The sequence below is a fragment of the Myotis daubentonii genome, chromosome X (genome assembly GCF_963259705.1).
Source record: "Myotis daubentonii chromosome X, mMyoDau2.1, whole genome shotgun sequence".
NCBI classification, from domain to species: Eukaryota; Metazoa; Chordata; class Mammalia; order Chiroptera; family Vespertilionidae; genus Myotis; species Myotis daubentonii.
The window spans coordinates 6,632,475-6,651,046 of record NC_081861.1 but is presented as its reverse complement, the minus strand read 5'-3'; the positions used below and the strand labels follow the sequence as shown (position 1 = coordinate 6,651,046).

Here is an 18,572-nt window from a genome sequence, read left to right as displayed (position 1 = left end):
GGCAACCTAAGGGAAGGTGGGAAGGTTGGCCACCACGTGGGGCTGCTGGGAATCACCGCATCTTGAAAGCAGGGTGGCTTCAGACCTTCTGTTCCCTTCTTTCTTCCTTCCCATACCCACCCACACCCCAAACAGTCTTCGAGGTTAACGCATGCCTCTGCTGTCTGGAGCGGACCCCAGGAGGCTCACCATACGCCAGCTGGGCCTATGGACGCACTGGGCTCCACCCTCCCGCATCTGTGAGCCCCACCTGGGAGTACACCCCTCCCCAGGCCTCAGAAGATTCCTATGCAAGAGGCACCTTCCTCGAGAACATCAGCGCACAGCGACTGAGTCCGGACCTGTTGATGCTGGGGCCTGCAGAGCCTTCCTCCATCCCTGTCCCCAGCAGTGCCTACGGGCCCCCCGACTTTCCTAGGAGCTTCTTTCCTCTAACCAGAAGCCCCCCCAATCCAGCCGTCTATTCCTCCCCCAACCTCCAAGGAACCCTGCCCCTGTCCACCTGTGGTGAGGCTCCCCCAAAGGGACAGGGAGGTTGAGGAGGGGGATGGGGTCCAAGGCAAAGTTGGGCTGAGCCTGGTCCCTCTTGCCCCCTGTCCACCTCACCAGAGGCCTGGGATTGTGCGCCATGCAGGGTGGTTCTGAGACGGTGTGATAGCCTGTGTACCAGGCACAGCGACAGTCCGGCAGGGCGAAAGTCCGGCAGAGCGAAAGCCGCTCCACAGTGCTACCTGCGCAATGCCGGTGGTCAGACGATGACTAGGCACAACAAGCCCCAGAGGCGCCCGGTAAGAGCCCAGGCCGGCCTCCCCTCACCCAGGTACTCTGTTCTCACTCCGGGCAGGGATCTCTGCCCTCACACTCTATGAGAACCCACATCCCCCCTCCCTGCCCCATCCACTCAGGGACCCAGCTCTGTACAGGAGTGTCTACCCTCAGCCCACCCTCGGGCTGCAAGCAGGCACGCCGTCCACTCCCTGCACTGCACTTTTCATCCTTGGCTACACACTGGGATCACCGTGGGGCCCTCCCGAGATGGGTTGATTTACTTGGTCTGGGGCGCTGCCTGGGCATCAGGATTGTTTTCGACTCCCCAAGGCAGTCCAATGTCCGCCAACGCTGAGGACCACTGATGAAGCACCCCACGCCATCTGGAAAGCCCCGGGACAGGAGGCCATGTCCTCGCCCCTCAGAGCACCCTCGGTCTATGCCTTGTCCAGGAAGCCCTGCCTGCACCCTGACCCTCACCTCCTGGGTCCTCCACCCACCAGTGCACTGACCCTCATTTTCTTGCTGCCCCCAGAAGGTCAGCAAGCGTGCAGGTGCCCAGTGCACCAACTGCCAGACAACCATCACGGCAGTGTGGCGGCTGAATGCTAATAGAGACCCCGTGTGCAATGCCTGCGGCATTTATTACAAGCGACACCAGGTGTGCCCTGCCTCTTGGAGCCTGCCCCCTGCACCCCCATCCCACTAACCTGGCCTTCCTTCTCCTTTTCCTTTCCTGTATTCTTCCTATCTCCCTTTCTCTCTTCTCCCTGTTATTCTGCTCCCTCCTCCTTCCCTATCACCCTTCTCTTCTCTACACCTTCATCTCCTCCCTGCCCTGTCTTTTCCCTCCTGCTCCCTTCTCTCTCCTCCATTTCTCATTTCCTTCCCCCTCCCCTCCAGCCATCAGCTAATCCTATGGCTAGAGGCTCCCTCAGCCTTTCCATTGCTTAGGGCCTCACAAGCTCATGACTCCTTAGGGCATTATCTGTGCCACCGCTGGGGCCTGCTCCCCTAGTCCTTGACCCAGTTCCCCACTGTTAAGGAGTGGGGTGGAAAGGGTGTCCCTGGTGGAGACACAGAGGCAAAAGTCTGAGGTTGGGGAACACTCATGGCCTCTCTTTCATCAGGTGAACCGACCACGGACCGTGCAGAAGGGTGGTATAAAGTCTAGAAAACCCAGGCCATCACAGAAAGAAAAGAAGCCAGTGTCGAGCCTGGGAGGCACAGGACCCGCTGATGCTCCGGCTGGTGGCTTCATGGTGGTGGCTGGGGGCAGCGATGGTGGGAATTGTGGGGAAGTGGCCTCAGGCTGGAGATTGGGCCCACCTGATACTGCCCATCTCTACCAAGGCCCGGGCCCCGAGGTGCTGTCAGGGCCTGTCAGCCACCTCATGCCTTCCCCCGGGCCCCTGTTGGGTTCACCCAGAGGCGCCTTCCCCACAGGCCCCATGCCTCCCGCCACCACCAGCACTGTGGAGGCGCCACTCAGCCCATGAGGACACAGAGCATGACTCAGAGCAGGGGTAGGGTTCCTCTCCGCGTGGAGCCAGAAGTTTCTACAACCCAACCTCTGGGCCCCCCACAGCTCTTGGTCTGGACCATCGACGATTTGTAAAATAAATCATCAGAGTCCTGAAGTTGGAGGTGTGAGTCTGAGTGGGACTGAATAAAGAGCCGTGGTAGGTGGGGTGTGCAACGGTGCCTGTGGCTCTCTGGTGATGGCGTGAGGCCGTGTGAGACAGCACGTGTCACCCTTCATGATAGTGGGTTATGATGTGCAAGTATAAGAGTGTACTAGTATGTGAAATCGCGTGTGACAGCAACCAGGGTGTATGATATGGCGTGCACATGCACACGTCATGGGCAGAGACTGTGTAGTGGCTGACTGCTCTGTGAGGTGGTGACCATGGGGGTGAGGTTCTGAGAGATGGTGTGCATGACACCAGACAACTGTGAGAAACGGGGCACCAGTGACTGTCTGAGAGGACGTGGGGGTATGTGTGTAACGGGGTGTGCTGAGGCAACGTGCGAGGCTGTGCTCATGTGATTGTGCACCATGCAGGGTGGTTCTGAGACGGTGTGACAGCGTGTGTACCAGGCACAGCATTTGCTCAATAAACATTTCTGGCATGCTCACCAAGGGCTGTGTAGGACGGAATGTGGAGACCTAGCAGTGTGACCTGAGGTACTGCGTGCCAGGAGGTCCTTGTGGGTCTGCATATTTATGTGCAAGCGTGTGTATGTGAGCGTATCGCATATCCTGTGCCCTGTCACGGTGTCTCTGAGTGGCTGACAGCGTGAGCAGCTCTGTACACTTGTTTGTGGAGGTATCAATATATACAATTTCAGTCTGTAAGTTAGGGACCCACCTCCAGGGGACAGAAGACATGTTCAGGACAGGAACGGGAGGCCAAGTTTGGGGCTGGAAAGACAGCCAGCAAGAAGGGCAGAGGCCGGTCTGGGACCGTGGGGTTGTCCATGGGCCCTCCTGTCACTCATCTCTGATCTCTCTCAGCCCAGCTCGGCCTGCAGCCCTGTGGGAAATGGTAGAGAAGGAGGGGGGAGATTAGGAGGACAAAATAATCTCTAGGGGGGGATATTTAGACCCCACAGGTGGTGAGCTCCCCACAGTGCCAATTCCCTCCCCAATGCACCCACTCACCTGGGATGTGTTCTTCCATGGAACAAACCCTCACACTGGAGCATGCACGGAGTCAGGTGACATCCTAACCCAGACAGGTTAAGCGTCTCTCCCAAGGCCACACAGCTGGTGGCACAGGGCTGAGCTAGGCTCCGTGACTTAGCCCCACACTGCCCAGAGGCTCCTAACCACAAGCAGCACCCTTTCCTGAGTGCTCACGGTGGTCAACAACAGCAGAAGGCTCAGGTGCTTTCCTTCATGAACACCTGAAAAAATACTCTAGTCCGGCTGGTGTGGCTCAGTGGTTGAGCATCAACAGAACAGCATCCCTTCAGCTCGTCAGCACACTGGCCCACTGAGGAACCACAGTAGTCCCTGCTCATGACAGGGATTGTCCAGAACTTCCCTGGCCGCTCCACAGAACCCAAGCCTCCTCATCCTGTGGGAGCCCCTGTCCTCGTCTTGAACAGAAACCTCTTGCAGAACCTGTGCTGGACAGGCCCCTGGACCCGCCGTGTTCAGGAGCCCCGGATCCCCAACTCCTATCAAAACGGCAGCCCTAGCCTGGTTCAGGAGCCTCTCTGATACTGGAGCTCTAAGGGAACCATTTCTCTAATCAACAGGAACCCCATCCTGACCCTGAGCAGGATCACCGGTCCGCACCTTCTACAGGAGGCACCCTGTCCTGCCACCACAGCACAGGAACCTCCGCCTTCCCTGGTGGCAGGACTGAGCCTGCCCCACCCACCCTTATAGAAATGCCTGGCCTGACCCTCTTCATGGGACTCCATCTCTATAGGAATCCTGCCTGGACCTTGGACGGGACAGCTCTGTCCTCCTCACACTGCACTGCAGCCCTCCCTTCCAGGTAGCATTTGACAACCACTTTGCTCATCTTAAAATCTAGTTCTGAAACCACCTCCCTGACTCTGTCTGCAGAAATTCTCTCTTACCATTGACGTTTCTATCCCTCTCCCTTCCTCTCTGAAATCTTTAAAAATATATTTTAAACAAAGAAATCCCCATCTGTAAACTCCTTGGGAACCCCGATTGAGTTCAGGAGCCTTGCTTGCATTGTTGACAATGACCCCTGGCGTCACTCTGCACAACAATCCCTACCTCACACCCTAGCCCGCAGAGTCCACCGGAACCTGTGATCCAACTCTCAATGTGCACTTCAATCTTGAACTTACAGGGAAAACCTTTCCTGAATCTGTGGGAGGCACCTGTCCTGACCCCCTGCTTTAAGTCCAGACCTCATCCTATATAGGCACCGACAGCCTCACCTGGCACAGGACCTCCTGCCCAGACACTGTGCAGGGCTTGCTGATCTAACCCTGTGCCGGCTCCATGGCTCTGACCCTCTACAGGAAGCCCTGCCTATAACAGTGCTGGATTCTGCAGAAACCTATCCCTGACTTCCAACAGAAATCCGTAACTTGACCCGTTTCGGGAATCTCTGACCTGATCGTTCATAGGAACCTCTAAACTTGCCCTCTGGAAACACCCTCCTGACCCTGTATAGGAAGCCCTGATGTGACTCTCTCTGGCAGCCTTGGTCTGGAAGCCTTGCCCTCCCCTTGTACAGGAGCCACTGTCTTGACTGTGGCTAGTGGCCACCACATGAAACAGCGTAGCTCTGGGGAGTCTACAGAATCCTGTAGCAGGCACTGCTATAGGCTTTTCAACCCTGTTCCCCTTTCTTCCTGACTCACTCACTTTCCCAGCCTCCCTTGCAATGACAGGTGGACATGTGACAGTTCTGATCAATGGCGTGAGCACAGTGACATACGCAACTTCCAGGCCTGGCCCATAGGAACCTCTCATGGGCCCTCTGATGAGCACTGGCTGCTGTTCTCAGTGGTTGGAGCATGGGCTTGTGCACTGAAGGGTCTCGGGTTTGATTCCCAGACAAGGGCATGCACCTGGGTTTAGGTTTGATCCCCAGCCCCAGTTGGAGCATATGCAGGCAGCTGCTGCACTGGCTCTTCTGGCAGGGTTCCATGTTGCTGGGGTATCCATGGAGACCCTTAGCCAGGGTAGAACCCCACAAAGCAGCCATCTTAGAAATGGCCAGAAGCCTTCCCGAGGCTGTGTGGATCACGTTCCCTGTGTATGTGCAGACCTGGGAACGTACATCCCCAGACTGCATCATTGGGAATGAATACGGTAAGTAGGTGGGGGTGAGCCTAGTTGAGTGGCCCATGGGGCTCCACAAAGTTATGCTAAAAGCCCATTGGGAAGAGGCTGCTGGTGACTGCAGCTGCCAGAGTGACCAGTGGGACTCAGACCCAGGAGTCACCCAATGGCCAGCAGCTGCTCTGGCAACCTAAGGGAAGGTGGGAAGGTTGGCCACCACGTGGGGCTGTTGGGAATCACCGCATCTTGAAAGCAGGGTGGCTTCAGACCTTCTGTTCCCTTCTTTCTTCCTTCCCATACCCACCCACACCCCAAACAGTCTTCGAGGTTAACGCATGCCTCTGCTGTCTGGAGCGGACCCCAGGAGGCTCACCATACACCAGCTGGGCCTATGGACGCACTGGGCTCCACCCTCCCGCATCTGTGAGCCCCACCTGGGAGTACACCCCTCCCCAGGCCTCAGAAGATTCCTATGCAAGAGGCACCTTCCTCGAGAACATCAGCGCACAGCGACTGAGTCCGGACCTGTTGATGCTGGGGCCTGCAGAGCCTTCCTCCATCCCTGTCCCCAGCAGTGCCTACGGGCCCCCCGACTTTCCTAGGAGCTTCTTTCCTCTAACCAGAAGCCCCCCCAATCCAGCCGTCTATTCCTCCCCCAACCTCCAAGGAACCCTGCCCCTGTCCACCTGTGGTGAGGCTCCCCCAAAGGGACAGGGAGGTTGAGGAGGGGGATGGGGTCCAAGGCAAAGTTGGGCTGAGCCTGGTCCCTCTTGCCCCCTGTCCACCTCACCAGAGGCCTGGGATTGTGCGCCATGCAGGGTGGTTCTGAGACGGTGTGATAGCCTGTGTACCAGGCACAGCGACAGTCCGGCAGGGCGAAAGTCCGGCAGAGCGAAAGCCGCTCCACAGTGCTACCTGTGCAATGCCGGTGGTCAGACGATGACTAGGCAGCACAAGCCCCAAAGGCGCCCGGTAAGAGCCCAGGCCGGCCTCCCCTCACCCAGGTACTCTGTTCTCACTCCGGGCAGGGATCTCTGCCCTCACACTCTATGAGAACCCACATCCCCCCTCCCTGCCCCATCCACTCAGGGACCCAGCTCTGTACAGGAGTGTCTACCCTCAGCCCACCCTCGGGCTGCAAGCAGGCACGCCGTCCACTCCCTGCACTGCACTTTTCATCCTTGGCTACACACTGGGATCACCGTGGGGCCCTCCCGAGATGGGTTGATTTACTTGGTCTGGGGCGCTGCCTGGGCATCAGGATTGTTTTCGACTCCCCAAGGCAGTCCAATGTCCGCCAACGCTGAGAACCACTGATGAAGCACCCCACGCCATCTGGAAAGCCCCGGGACAGGAGGCCATGTCCTCGCCCCTCAGAGCACCCTCGGTCTATGCCTTGTCCAGGAAGCCCTGCCTGCACCCTGACCCTCACCTCCTGGGTCCTCCACCCACCAGTGCACTGACCCTCATTTTCTTGCTGCCCCCAGAAGGTCAGCAAGCGTGCAGGTGCCCAGTGCACCAACTGCCAGACAACCATCACGGCAGTGTGGCGGCTGAATGCTAATAGAGACCCCGTGTGCAATGCCTGCGGCATTTATTACAAGCGACACCAGGTGTGCCCTGCCTCTTGGAGCCTGCCCCCTGCACCCCCATCCCACTAACCTGGCCTTCCTTCTCCTTTTCCTTTCCTGTATTCTTCCTATCTCCCTTTCTCTCTTCTCCCTGTTATTCTGCTCCCTCCTCCTTCCCTATCACCCTTCTCTTCTCTACACCTTCATCTCCTCCCTGCCCTGTCTTTTCCCTCCTGCTCCCTTCTCTCTCCTCCATTTCTCATTTCCTTCCCCCTCCCCTCCAGCCATCAGCTAATCCTATGGCTAGAGGCTCCCTCAGCCTTTCCATTGCTTAGGGCCTCACAAGCTCATGACTCCTTAGGGCATTATCTGTGCCACCGCTGGGGCCTGCTCCCCTAGTCCTTGACCCAGTTCCCCACTGTTAAGGAGTGGGGTGGAAAGGGTGTCCCTGGTGGAGACACAGAGGCAAAAGTCTGAGGTTGGGGAACACTCATGGCCTCTCTTTCATCAGGTGAACCGACCACGGACCGTGCAGAAGGGTGGTATAAAGTCTAGAAAACCCAGGCCATCACAGAAAGAAAAGAAGCCAGTGTCGAGCCTGGGAGGCACAGGACCCGCTGATGCTCCGGCTGGTGGCTTCATGGTGGTGGCTGGGGGCAGCGATGGTGGGAATTGTGGGGAAGTGGCCTCAGGCTGGAGATTGGGCCCACCTGATACTGCCCATCTCTACCAAGGCCCGGGCCCCGAGGTGCTGTCAGGGCCTGTCAGCCACCTCATGCCTTCCCCCGGGCCCCTGTTGGGTTCACCCAGAGGCGCCTTCCCCACAGGCCCCATGCCTCCCGCCACCACCAGCACTGTGGAGGCGCCACTCAGCCCATGAGGACACAGAGCATGACTCAGAGCAGGGGTAGGGTTCCTCTCCGCGTGGAGCCAGAAGTTTCTACAACCCAACCTCTGGGCCCCCCACAGCTCTTGGTCTGGACCATCGACGATTTGTAAAATAAATCATCAGAGTCCTGAAGTTGGAGGTGTGAGTCTGAGTGGGACTGAATAAAGAGCCGTGGTAGGTGGGGTGTGCAACGGTGCCTGTGGCTCTCTGGTGATGGCGTGAGGCCGTGTGAGACAGCACGTGTCACCCTTCATGATAGTGGGTTATGATGTGCAAGTATAAGAGTGTACTAGTATGTGAAATCGCGTGTGACAGCAACCAGGGTGTATGATATGGCGTGCACATGCACACGTCATGGGCAGAGACTGTGTAGTGGCTGACTGCTCTGTGAGGTGGTGACCATGGGGGTGAGGTTCTGAGAGATGGTGTGCATGACACCAGACAACTGTGAGAAACGGGGCACCAGTGACTGTCTGAGAGGACGTGGGGGTATGTGTGTAACGGGGTGTGCTGAGGCAACGTGCGAGGCTGTGCTCATGTGATTGTGCACCATGCAGGGTGGTTCTGAGACGGTGTGACAGCGTGTGTACCAGCCACAGCATTTGCTCAATAAACATTTCTGGCATGCTCACCAAGGGCTGTGTAGGACGGAATGTGGAGACCTAGCAGTGTGACCTGAGGTACTGCGTGCCAGGAGGTCTTTGTGGGTCTGCATACTTGTGTGCAAGCGTGTGTATGTGAGCGTATCGCATATCCTGTGCCCTGTCACAGTGTCTCTGAGTGGCTGACAGCGTGAGCAGCTCCGTACACTTGTTTGTGGAGGTATCAATATATACAATTTCAGTCTGTAAGTTAGGGACCCACCTCCAGGGGACAGAAGACATGTTCAGGACAGGAACGGGAGGCCAAGTTTGGGGCTGGAAAGACAGCCAGCAAGAAGCGCAGAGGCCGGTCTGGGACCGTGGGGTTGTCCATGGGCCCTCCTGTCACTCATCTCTTATCTCTCTCAGCCCAGCTCGGCCTGCAGCCCTGTGGGAAATGGTAGAGAAGGAGGGGGGAGATTAGGAGGACAAAATAATCTCTAGGGGGGGATATTTAGACCCCATAGGTGGTGAGCTCCCCACAGTGCCAATTCCTTCCCCAATGCACCCACTCACCTGGGATGTGTTCTTCCATGGAACAAACCCTCACACTGGAGCATGCACGGAGTCAGGTGACATCCTAACCCAGACAGGTTAAGCGTCTCTCCCAAGGCCACACAGCTGGTGGCACAGGGCTGAGCTAGGCTCCGTGACTTAGCCCCACACTGCCCAGAGGCTCCTAACCACAAGCAGCACCCTTTCCTGAGTGCTCACTGTGGTCAACAACAGCGGAAGGCTCAGGTGCTTTCCTTCATGAACACCTGAAAAAATACTCTAGTCCGGCTGGTCTGACTCAGTGGTTGAGTGTCCACCTATGAACCAGGAGGTCACGGTTGGATTCCCAGTCAGGGCACATGCCTAGGTTGCAGGCTCTATCCCCAGTGTGGGACATGCAGGAGGCAGCCGATTGATGATTCTCTTTCATCATTGATGTTTCTTTCTCTCCCTCTCCCTTCTTCTCTGAAATCAATAAACATATACTTAAAGAGAGCATCACCTTAGTATCAAAACATGAACTAAGTGTGGCCAGCAGGGAAAAATCTAGCAAAGTCAGTTGGACTCCCCTTTGTGTCCCATTGTTTCTGGGTGGCCTGGCAAGAACTTGTTTTTAACACATATTTGCTCTATCTTGTCTATGAATTGCCTGCTTTCCCTTTGAAATCATAGACCCCTGCCTCCCTCACCTTAGTCCAAAATGGCTAAGAGGCCTCAACTGCCCCATTAGTCCAGGGTCTCCATAGACTTAGGGAACTGCCATATGTACATATGCGAGAAATTTGATTATTTTCTTCTGTTAATCTCTCATGTCAATTTGATTATTAGACCAGCCAGAAGAGCGTAGAAGGTAGAAGGAAAATTAGTTTTCCTCCCCCTCAATAGCAAGATGTTATGAAAATTAAAGAAGATGAAGTATTTAATTGGTACATAAATTGTGCTCAGCTAATATTAATGACCTAAAACCTTCTCTTTTCTTCAACCCTAAGCAATGTTAAGCATTAACACTGGACTAGGAATTAAATTTCTATCACAAAAGCAAGTTTTGTGGACATTTTTGTCTCCTCTTTTGGTGAAGCTAAAAGATGAGGGTTAAAGTTCAAAGCAATTTGCAAGTAATACTTAAGCAACATTAGTGAAGTATTTAATAACTAGAGGCCCAGTGCATGACATTCGTGCACTTGGGGGGGGAGGAGGCGGGTCCCCTCAGCCTCGCCTGTACCCTTTAGCAGTCCGGGAGCCCTCAGGAGATGTCCAACTGATGGCAACAGAGCCAAATATCAACAGTACAACGATTGAAATTTCTTTTGAGAGTCAAATTTTTTAAACTTAAACTATATAGGTAGGTACAATGCTATTAACTTAATTAGGGTACTCCTAAGGCTTAGGAAGAGCCACACTCAAGGGGCCAAAGAGCTGCATGTGGCTCGCGAGCCGCAGTTTGCCAACCACTGGCCTAAGCCATCAGTCGTACATCCTTAGCGCTGCCACGGAGGCGGAAGAGGCTCCCACTATTATTGCTGCACCCGCCAGCTGGGAGCCCGGCTTCTGGCTGAGCGGCGGTCCCCCTGCGGGAGCACACTGACCACCAGGGGCAGCTCCTGCGTTGAGTGTCTGCACCTTGGTGGTCAGTGCGCATCACAGCGACTGGTCATTCCACTGTTTGATTGATTTGCATATCCTATCTAATAAAAGAGAAAAATGGTAATTGGCGTACGACGATACCCTTTTCATTGGCTAATCAGGGCTATATGCAAATTAACTGCCAACTAAGATTGGCAGTTAACTGCCAACAAGATGGCGGTTAATTTGCATATGTAGGCACAATGCAGGGAGGCAAAAGGGAAAGCAGGAAGAAGCCCCCTGCCACTGACAGGGATCGGAAACCCAGGGGGGAGCTAAGAGCTGGGGGACAGGGCAAAGGCGGCCCTGGGGCCGCCTTTGCCCTGCCCCCCAGCCATGATCGGAGCATCAGGTGCCTTTGCCGCCCTGGCCAGTGATAGCAGGAAGTAGGGGTGGAGCCAGCGATGGGAGCTGGGCACGGTCGAAGCTGGCAGTCCCGGGAGCTAGGGGTCCCTTGCTTGGGCCTAAAGCGAAGCCCACGATCGCGGAGCCGCTGCAGCTGCGGGTCCCCGCTGCCTGGGGCGGACGCCTAGGCCAGAGGTGTTAGGCCTGGGCAGGGGCGGAGCCTGCAACCACGGGGAGCTGGGGGTCCCCTGCCCAGGCCTGACACCTCTGCCAGAGGCCTCAGGCCTGGTCAAGGGGCCGATCCGGTGATTGGTGATCGGAGGGTGATGAGGGTCAACTCCTCTGGCCGAGGCATCAGGCCTGGGTGGGGGGCGGAGCCGGGGATTGGGGGGATATGATGGTCCCCTTGCCCAGGCCTGACGCCTGGGTCAGAGGCGTCAGGCTTGGGCAAGGGGCCGATCCTGCGATTGGAGGGTGATGGGGGTCAACGCCTGAGGGCTCCCAGTATGTGAGAGGGGGCAGGCTGGACTGAGGGACACTCCCCCCCCACACACACACACACCCAGTGCACGAATTTCGTGCACCAGGCCCCTAGTTATTATATAAGACTGAGGCCTGGTGCACAAAATTCGTGCACAGAGGAGGCAGTCCCTCAGCCTGGACTGCACTCACTCCAATCCGGGACCCCTCAGGGGATGTCCGACTGCTGGTGTAGGCCTGATTCCGGGATTGGGCCTAAACGGGCAATTGGACATCCCTCTCATAATCTTGGACTGCTGGCTCCTAACTGCTCGCCTGCCTGTCTGCCTGATCACCCCTAACTGCCTCTGCCTCGGCCTCCACCACCATGGCTTTGTACGGAAGATGTCTGGTCTAATTAGCATATTACCCTTTTAGATTATTATAAATCCAGGCAATGAAATGGCATACTTTTTTTTTTTTTAACATAGTTGACCATTTATTTTAAAAAATTACAGGGAATGATTTCCAGCATATCTTATTTTATAAAAGTACTGCTTATATCAAACATTTTTTATCACTATTAACTCCATGGAAGAGCTGCCTTTTTTCTTAAGGTACTAATTCTAATTGATGGGACACTTACCCTTAAAATAGAAAAGTTTCCATTATTTATTCAAATGTCAAAATTAAGATCATTGAGAAGTTTATTGCTTTATGGCTGGGCAAGATGCTACTAGCACATTTTAGGTAAATAATAATCTTTTTAGAAACTATGAGGTCATTCTGTTTAAAACTTTTAGGGTTAACTCACAGAAAATAGATATTTATTCAAATTATACACTGGGGCTGGGCTATGTTAACACTTGTATGTGAAGCAGCTCTTTAAAGAAATAAGATGCACATATAGGCCTTTCTGATTTAATACACATAATTAAAATTAATAAAACCTGGAAGATCAATGTTGTTGCACTATGTTCTGTTAGGATTTCTTTTTTTAATCACACATTTAGTAGTTCATTTGTGCTTAAACTATTCATATGCATGAGAAGCTTAAAGAAAAAAACACCTCTGTACATGATGATGAAAAGGAAGTAATAAATTTTTTTGAAATTGCACTGTTATTTAAGTCACGTTCCTAAAGCCAGACCTTCCTTTGCAGCTGGCAGAGTTTTCAGATCTAATTGGCAACCTGGGGAGGCCACTCTGGTATGAGTGAAGTGAAGAAGCTGGTGATGAAAGCCCAAGCAGACGCCATGAGTCCAGGCCTGTGGAGTGCACTGCCATCTTCACCCGCCTCTTCTCCATGCTCATCTTCAAGCCCATCATCCATGAGACGCTCCATTTCTTCAAGTTCTAGGTTGTCTGCATTCTGCCCATGATTAACTTCAGCATTATTGTTGGGAGCCTGCTGCTGACCTCCTTCTTGCCTAAAGGAAACCATCCAGCTTGGTGTAAATAAACCAGTAGCATGGCTCCCATGACCATGACAAAGCGACTGAAAGAGGAATAGAAGTACATGATGCTGAGGAGGATAGCGGCTCGTGAGAACGTATACATCCATTCTAGCCAGTCTCGATTGAAGTCTTCTTCGTTTAACACTGGGCCTCCCTGGGCATTCATCTGAACATTCTCATTCATGGGTCGATTCTCTCGGGCCACTAAGTTGGGAGCTGGTGGAGGTTCTTCTCCAGGAAGACGTGCCAAATTTAGAGGCTGTGAAGGCGCAGGCTGGGCAGGGGTGGCATCTGATGTGGCCTGAGCTGAAACGGCAGCTTGATATTGCATATAATACTGATGAGCATACATCTGCTGCCACCACAGCACCTGCAAAGGGCTGAACGCGGGGTACACTGGGAATCCGGCTGGAACAGCTTGTCCGGGAAGCTGGTTGTCTACATTTCCTTGCATTACGTATGGGAACTGATGACTCTGTGCGGGGTCGGTCTGTGCTTGGGGAAGGGAACGCTGCCTCAGTCCTTCTGAGGAAGAACTGACAGCTAACGGCAAGGTTTCTTGACTGGATGATGGAGTTCTTGATCCTGACTGATCTGAACTAGAACTGCTGCTGGATGCCAACGCTTCGCGACCTTCTCTACTGCTGCTGGGCTTTGGAGAACTGGGAGGAGTCCGGGAAGTACACACTAGATGGGCCATATGATATTCATCTTGTTTTCTGAGAATGTCTTTCAGCTGCAGATGATCAGGAAGCAGTCTGCCCGAATACACCAATCTCTGATCCTTCACCAATGGTTTGCTAGGGTACACGTTAGAGAGGTGCGTTTTTAGTTTCCCCACGGTCCAGTTCAAGAAGCAGCTAATGGTCTGGTCACTGTATTTCTGATTCGGTGCCTTAATGACGAGGGTCACAGGAACCTCCATCCCGCTCTGGTCCATGGTGCCCCCAACGCCGCAGAGTGCAGAGGGGCAGCAGGTAAGAGCCCCAAGGAGCCGGTGCGGCCAGGATGGGGACGAAGCTAGTGGGTCTTAATATTCCGGGTCCAAGTCAGTCACAAGTGCACCGGGCGATGCAAAGGCCATTGCCGGGACCAAGGATGGCGGGCAGTGGCGGCGGCGGGGTCTGGGGGCCCGGCCACGGGTGCGGCGTTCCCCGCCAGGTCCGGGCTCCACTAGGCTCCGCCGGACTCTGGACTGAGACGGTCGCGGGGCCCGCCACCGCCGCCCTCCGTGCCCAGGCAGGGCCGCCGGCCGCACAGTCGGGCTGGGCATCCTCCGCCACGACCGCTCCCTTCCTGCTGCTCCGAAATGGCATACTCTTGAAAATGATTTTACTGTTCTTAAATGACACATTCTTTCATTATTCTAATAGTTGCATATTAACATGGTTATGTCAATTTCTGCAAGTAAAATTCCATTGACATTTCAATTGGCATTACATTAAAACTGTAGATTGACCAAGATGGCGGCATAGGTTAACACCAGAGATTGCTGCCTCGAACAACCACTTCAGAGATATAACTAAAGGACAGAACAGACATCATCCAGAACCACAGGAAGGCTGGCTGAGTGGAAATTCTACAACTAGGAGGAAAGAGAATATCATACCCAGACTCAGAGGAGGCACAGTGCTGAAGTGAAATACTCAGGTGCAGAGTGCGTGCGTGGAGCGGACTGGCGGCGAAGGGCGCGGTTGTTGTTTTCAATTGGGAGGGAGTTTCAGACTCTGAGCTCCAGATCCAGAAGCTCTCCCACTGCAGACACAGCTGACTCTCATAGCCAGTTAGCCTGGAGGTCAAATCACCCCTGGTATTACCGACAACAATCAAGGCTTAACTACAAGATTGCGCACAAAGACCACTAGGGGGTGCACCAAGAAAAGATAAAAAAAATGCGGAGACAAAGAAACAGGACGCAAATGTCAGAAATGGAAGATACAGAGCTCAAAACCACACATTTAAGGTCTCTCAAGAACTGTCTAGAAGCTGCCGATAAACTTAGTAAGGCCCTCGAAAAGACTGGTGAGACCGCCGATAAATGTAGTGAGATCCTCAAGAAATCTAATGAGACCCTCGATGTTGTGATAAAGAACCAACTAGAAATTAAGCATACACTGACTGAAATAAAGAATATTATACAGACACCCAACAGCAGACCAGAGGAGCGCAAGAATCAAGTCAAAGATTCAAAAGGCGAAGAAGCAAAAAACACCCAACTGGAAAAGCAAAATGAAAAAAGAATCCGAAAATACGAAGATAGTGTAAGGAGCCTCTGGGACAGCTTCAAGGGTACCAACATCAGAATTATAGGGGTGCCAGAAGATGAGAGAGAGCAAGATATTGAAAACCTATTTGAAGAAATAATGACAGAAAACTTCCCCCACCTGGTGAAAGAAATAGACTTACAGGTCCAGGAAGCGCAGAGAACCCCAAACAAAAGGAATCCAAAGAGGACCACACCAAGACACATCATAATTAAAATGCCAAGAGCAAAAGACAAAGAGAGAATCTTAAAAGCAGCAAGAGAAAGAAACCCAGTTACCTACAAGGGAATACCCATACGATTGTCAGCTGATTTCTCAACAGAAACTTTGCAGGTCAGAAGGGAATGGCAAGAAATATTCAAAGTGATGAATACCAAGAACCTACAACCAAGATTACTTTATCCAGCAAAGCTATCATTCAGAACGGAAGGTCAGATAAAGAGCTTCACAGATAAGGAAAAGCTAAAGGAGTTCATCACCACCAAACCAGGATTATATGAAATGCTGAAAGGTATCCTTTAAGAAGAGGAAGAAGAAGAAAAAGGTAAAGATACAAATTATGAACAACAAATATGCATCTATCAACAAGTGAATCTAAGAATCAAGTGAATAAATAATCTGGTGATCATAATAGAATCAGGGACATAGAAAGGGAATGGACTGACTATTCTTGGGGGGGAAAGGGGTGTGGGAGATGCGGAAAGAGACTGGACAAAAATCGTGCACCTATGGATGAGGACAGTGGGTGGGGAGTGAGGGCGGAGGGTGGGGCGGGAGCTGGGAGGAGGGGATTTATGGGGTGGAAAAAAAGAGGAACAAATGTAATAATCTGAACAATAAAGATTTAATTTTAAAAAAAAAGAATATATCTCCTAATTAAGGAAAGTGACATACTTAGTGATATCACTTACTGAATGAAGCCATTCTTTTTTCTATAATTTCTGTCTGATATGGTTTGCAGCCGAGAAGAGCAGAACTCCCCTGGAAAGGTAAAAAAAAAAAAAAAACAGGGATTTGGGCAGGAAAGTTTGCCAGACCTCTGAGCCCAGAGAGTCGGAGGGAGACCGCGTGGCAGACAGCCGCGTCCCTTGGGACAGGCACAGCCCCTGACGGGGAAAGGAGAACTGCGGGATTCCTGGCGCCACCGGGGGAATTGAGAGCTGGGTTCTGTGATCACAGAGGACTGAGCCTAAAGGGGGCAGCCTGAAGAGCTGACCAGACCATGCAGTCCTGGTAAGAGAAGCTTACAGAAACCAAGCCTTGCCGTTTCTGCGGCCGGTGTTTGTTTGTTTGTTTTCACTGAATCCTGTTCATGGGACATTTCGGATACAGACACTCACCTGTGCTGAAGAGAGGGAGAGGGTGCTGAGGAGTGGAATCTGGGGAGAGACTGAGGAGAGAGGGGGGGCCGGGAGAGGTGGCAGCGAATTGAGTGCTGAGACACCCCTGAGCCCAGGATCGGGGCAGCCATTCTCTCCAGAGAGTGAGACTCCTCCCCCCAGCCCCCAGGCAAGGAGCACAGCCACACCCAGATTCCACCCTGAACAAGATCAAGGATTAAAATAACCTGATCAGTCCCTGGGAGTTAACAGGGTCTGGCCTATAGAGGGATTTTCAATCCCAGCAACAACATAGCGCGGGTAACTAACTATTACGCAGCCAGCTCTGGGCAGTGAACTTCCACTAGACAGAGAGGCCCTATAGCCTCAGAGGCCAACCCCAGAACACTGTCACCCAGAGGCTGACCCACAAACTGACTCTTTGCTAAACACAAAATAAGGCAGTCTGGGAAACAAATGCGGCCTGCTTTAAAATAAGAACTGTGGTTTACAACAAGGAGGAACAGTGTATCGCAGGGAAACTCAACACTCTCCTGAATACCTGGCAGGTCTAAGGCGAGCCACACTGAAGAATAGAAGAACCGAGGGACCTTCACTACTGCAATTTTTTTTTTCTTTTTTCACCTTTTAACTAAGAAACCAATTTTTTTTTCTTTTTTATTAAATCTTTATTGTTCAGATTACATTTGTTCCTCTTTTTTCCCCCCCATAACTCCCCTCCTCCCAGTTCCCGCCCCACCCTCTGCCCTCACTCCCCACCCACTGTCCTCATCCATAGGTGCACGATTTTTGTCCAGTCTCTTTCCGCATCTCCCACACCCCTTTCCCCCCCAAGAATAGTCAGTCCATTCCCTTTCTATGTCCCTGATTCTATTATGATCACCAGATTATTTATTCACTTGATTCTTAGATTCACTTGTTGATAGATGCATATTTGTTGTTCATAATTTGTATCTTTACCTTTTTCTTCTTCTTCCTCTTCTTAAAGGATACCTTTCAGCATTTCATATAATCCTGGTTTGGTGGTGATGAACTCCTTTAGCTTTTCCTTATCTGTGAAGCTCTTTATCTGACCTTCCGTTCTGAATGATAGCTTTGCTGGATAAAGTAATCTTGGTTGTAGGTTCTTGGTATTCATCACTTTGAATATTTCTTGCCATTCCCTTCTGGCCTGCAAAGTTTCTGTTGAGAAATCAGCTGACAATCGTATGGGTATTCCCTTGTAGGTAACTCGGTTTCTTTCTCTTGCTGCTTTTAAGATTCTCTCTTTGTCTTCTGCTCTTGGCATTGTAATTATGATGTGTCTTGGTGTGGTCCTCTTTGGATTCCTTTTGTTTGGGGTTCTCTGCGCTTCCTGGACCTGTAAGTCTATTTCTTTCACCAGGTGGGGGAAGTTTTCTGTCATTATTTCTTCAAATAGGTTTTCAATATCTTGCTCTCTCTCATCTTCTGGCACCCCTATAATTCTGATGTTGGTACGCTTGAAGCTGTCCCAGAGGCTCCTTACACTATCCTCGCATTTTTGGATTCTTTTTTCATTTTGCTTTTCCCTTTGGGTGTTTTTTGCTTCCTCGCATTTCAAATCATTGACTTGATTCTTGCGTGCCTCTGGTCTGCTGTCGGGAGTCTGTATAATATTCGTTATTTCAGTCCGTGTATGCTTAATTTCTAGTTGGTTCCCCAATATAAGATCGAGGGTCTTATTAGTTTTCGTGTAGATCTCATTAAGTTTATCGGCAGCTTCTAAACAGTTCTTGAGAGACCTTAAAAGTGTGGTTCTGAACTCTATATCTTCCTTTGACAATTTTGTCCTGTTTCTTTGTCTCCGCATTTTGTTATGCTTCCTTGGTGCACCCCCTAGTGGTCTTTGTTCGCAGTCTTATAGTTAAATCTTGATTGTTGTAGCTAATTCCAGGGAGGTTTTGACCTCCAGGCCA

The 18,572-nt window shown here is 52.2% G+C and overlaps 1 protein-coding gene across 1 annotated transcript; it reads right to left on the bottom strand.

Annotated features, from left to right (window-relative positions):
- Window positions 1-12,045: 12,045 nt before the first annotated feature.
- On the bottom strand, window positions 12,046-14,332 carry LOC132225219 (homocysteine-responsive endoplasmic reticulum-resident ubiquitin-like domain member 2 protein). Its single transcript, XM_059680510.1, is given in 2 exon segments — window positions 12,046-13,008; window positions 13,011-14,332. Coding segments are annotated over 2 exon segments (1,215 nt in total). The 5' UTR covers window positions 13,972-14,332; the 3' UTR covers window positions 12,046-12,754.
- Window positions 14,333-18,572: the final 4,240 nt, after the last annotated feature.